The sequence below is a fragment of the Palaemon carinicauda genome, chromosome 8, assembly GCF_036898095.1.
Source record: "Palaemon carinicauda isolate YSFRI2023 chromosome 8, ASM3689809v2, whole genome shotgun sequence".
In the NCBI taxonomy this organism is placed as follows: Eukaryota; Metazoa; Arthropoda; class Malacostraca; order Decapoda; family Palaemonidae; genus Palaemon; species Palaemon carinicauda.
Window position 1 is genome coordinate 108,172,913 of NC_090732.1, and position 3,806 is coordinate 108,176,718.

Genomic DNA, 3,806 nt, shown 5'->3' on the forward strand with positions numbered 1-3,806 from the left:
CCTCCTCTCGACCCAAGCTAGGACCAGGGAGGGCCAAGCAGTGGCTGCTGATGACTCAGCAGATAGACCTATAGGCTCCCCCAAACCCCCTAACCTTAGCTCACAAGGATGGTAAGGTTGCAGACACAAATGGCACTAACGAATCTGAGCGAGACTCGAACCCCCGTCTGGCAAACACCAGACAGAGACGTTACCAATCAGGCCATTCATGAGCGCCTTTTAAACCTTAAGCTTTTGAATGCATTATAAGACACGCATTTTGAATCAGGGGAAAATAGCGAAACAATTCTCAAAATGTTCATCATTGTATTTTGTTCATGGACATTATAATTCATTTCTAAAATTACTCCTTTGCTTCAGGATACTTATCTCTCAACGAGGTGTTCCTACACCTGAAGGACAGTTCTCACCCCTACGTGAGGAACCTCTCGGTAGACCGCCTGAGGAAGCGGATCGGGGACCACCTCCTCACCAGTCGTTTGTTCTGCGCCGCCCCTGAGAGCTTCAGATCAGGGCGATTCAGAAGATACGGCTTGACCCCTTCAGAGCCGGCTCCAGGCCTTCCTTCGTCGCCTGTTCCAGGGCCCTCCACTTCCTCTTCAGGGACTGTGTAACCCCTGGGATCTGGATGGATGGGTCCCCCCACTTCCTCTGCAGGGACTGTGCAACCCCTGGGATCTGGATGGATGGGTCCCTCCACTTCCTCTGCAGGGACTGTGCAGCCCTTGGGATCCGGATGGATGGGTAACTACGGTATCCTGATCCCGCCCTTTGTTTACGTCACGCCGCAGGTGGATGTGTCTGTTAGCAATCCTCCGCAAGGTCGAAGTGCATCTTGTCAAGGAGGGACGTCTTATTCGCCAGTGACTCAAGTCATCTCTGCTGAACCTGTTTCCCAGGGGACTTCTACTTCCAATCCAACCAGTTTTACCTATATATTCTCCTGCTCAGTTAATCCTACTTTTTCCTGCTCAATAAATCCTACTTATTCCTTCGCATCAAATCCTACCTCCTCCTGTTCAGTTAATTCTACTTCTTCCTGCTCAATAAATCCCACTTACTCCATCTCATCAAATCCTACCTCCTCCTGCTTAGTTAATCCTACTATTTCCTTCCCTCCAAATCCTGAATCCTCATGCTCATTAAATCCTACTGCTTCCTTCACACCAAATCCTGATTCCTCCAGCTCATTAAATCCTACTGCTTACTTCCCCCCAAATCCTGACTCCTCCTGCTCATTGAATCCTACTGCTTCCTGCTCATTGAATCCTACAGCTTCCTGCTCATTAAATCCTACTGCTTCCTGCTCATTAAATCCTACTACTTCCTTCCCACCAAATCCTGACTCCTCATGCTCAGTAAATCCTACTACTTCCTGCTCCTTAAATCCTACTGCTTCCTTCCCACCAAATCCTACCCCCTCCAACCCCCCTAACTACTCCACATCCCCATCCTTCTAGCATCCCTGTTCATCTCAAGCTATTACTTCACAGCCAGCTGTTTCTCTCCCTCAAGCTGTCCCTCCAACGGGACCACCCCCTCATGAGGACTCTTCTGCCAATGCCTCTCAGCTTCCCCCTTCACGCCCAGAGGCCATTTCACTAACCTCCTCGTCGTCCAAGTCTGTATCTCCTTCTTCTGAAATGTCCCCTCCTTCGCTACCTCCTCCTGCCCTTTCTCCGCCTCCCTCCTTTGACCTCCTTTGCCAAATGTCATCCTTTGTCCCTGAGTCTACCCATACTGCCGCCCTTCAAGCCTCCTCTCCTCCACCTTCTTCCTCTGAAGTCACTATCTCACCGGTAGCTCCTAACCCTGTGACGTCACAGCCACCACGTCTCTGCACTAACGATATCCCAAATCCGGACTGTTGCAACTTTTCCTTTTTCGCGTCAGACTATCACTCTTCTTCCGACAATTTGGCTTCCACTTCTTCCTCCACATCCCCTTCTGCTTATTTATCATCATCTTCTGTGCCGTCTACCCGTCCATCATCAGCCTGTGAAGGAAGCTATTCCCAAACTTCGTTTGGAAACGGGAGCGGAACAGAGCAGACAGAGCAGACCGAGCAGACAGAGGGTGCCATGAATCCAGACACTCAAAGGTAAGTTATCCTTTCTGCAATTGTCTTTACATGTTTGCAAGTTCCAGTAGAATTGTGTTGTATATTGAAAGCCATTCACATAATAGATTATATTTTCCTTTTTTATTTGTTCTCCTGTGCATTGTTCTTTCCTCTTATATTTGATTAATAGAAAAAAAAAATTATGTTCTGGCTATTTATGTCTTCTGTAAATGAATTATAACATTCAATTAAGAAAGATGAAAGCAAACCCTTTCATTTTCATTTGACCAGGACGGTTCTAGGTTTAAATGGTCAGGACTGTTTTATGTTTAAATGAACAAGACTGTTTTAGGTTTAAATGGACAGAAATATTCTAGGTTTAAAATGCCAAGACTGTTTTAGGTTTAAATGGCCAAGACTGTTTTAGGTTTAAATGGACATGATTATTTTAGGCTTAAATGGCTAAGACTGTTTTAGGTTTAAATGGACATGATTATTTTAAGTTTAAATGGCTAAGACTGTTTTAGGTTTAAATGGACATGATTATTTTAGGTTTAAATGGCCAGGACTGTTTTAGGTTTAAATGGACATGATTATTTTAGGTTTAAATGGCCAAGACTGTTTTAAGTTTAAATGGACATGATTATTTTAGGTTTAAATGGCCAAGACTGTTTTAGGTTTAAATGGACATGATTATTTTAGGTTTAAATAGCCAAGACTGTTTTAGGTTTAAATGGACATGATTATTTTAGGTTTAAATGGCTAAGACTGTTTTAGGTTTAAATGGACATGATTATTTTAGGTTTAAATGGCCAGGACTGTTTTAGGTTTAAATGGACATGATTATTTTAGGTTTAAATGGACATAATTATTCTAGGTTTAAATGGCCAGGACTGTTTTAGGTCTAAATGGCCGGGGCTGTTTTAGGTCTAAATGGCCGGGGCTGTTTTAGGTTTATGTGGACAACCCTGCTTTAGGTTTAAATGGCCAGGACTGCTTTAGGTTTAAATGGACAGGATTGTTTTAAATTTAAATGGACAGGAATATTCTATGTTTAAATTGCCAATACTGTTGTAGGTTTAAATGGACAGGACCGTTTTAAGATATGAATGGCCAGGACTGTTTTAGATTTAAATGGACAGGAATATTCTATGTTTAAAATGCCAATACTGTTGGAGGTTTAAATGGACGGGACCGTTTCAAGATATGAATAGCCAGGACTGCTTTAGGTTTAAATGGACAGAACTGTTTTAGGTTTAAATGGCTACGATTTTATCATATATATGCAATATGACTTGCATTAAAATGCAACTATTACTCGTAAATTGTACCTATTTTATATCAAATTTTATCTTTGTCCACAGACTTGAAGACCTCAATTCATCGGTGTCCAATCCTCTGTTAGACTTCATCGAAGAGCTCTATAGAGAATGGCAGGTTAACCATGTGTATAGAGCCAGTGATTAATTCTTGAGTCTTGAGTCTTCAGACAAAGTCTAACAGGGTAACATGCGTGTGTTGAATCTTTAAACAAAGGCTAACAGGTGGCCAAGCATGTGTCGAGCCATTGATTAATTTTTGAGTCTTGAGTCTTTACACAAAGGCTAAAAGGGGATCAAGCATGTATAGAGCCACTGATTAATTACTGAGTCTTTAAACAAAGTCTAAAAGTGGACAAAACATTTAAGAGCCACTGATTAATGCTTGAGCCTTCAAACAAAGGCTAAAAGGGGACCTAGCATAT

The 3,806-nt window shown here is 42.6% G+C and overlaps 1 protein-coding gene across 1 annotated transcript; it reads left to right on the plus strand.

Annotated features, from left to right (window-relative positions):
- The first annotated feature begins 632 nt into the window (after window positions 1-632).
- Window positions 633-3,529, plus strand: LOC137645404 (uncharacterized). Its single transcript, XM_068378208.1, has 3 exons — window positions 633-1,358; window positions 1,461-2,101; window positions 3,427-3,529. The coding sequence occupies exons 1-3, from the start codon at window positions 633-635 to the stop codon at window positions 3,527-3,529; spliced, it is 1,470 nt and encodes a 489-aa protein (XP_068234309.1).
- The last annotated feature ends 277 nt before the right edge of the window (window positions 3,530-3,806 follow it).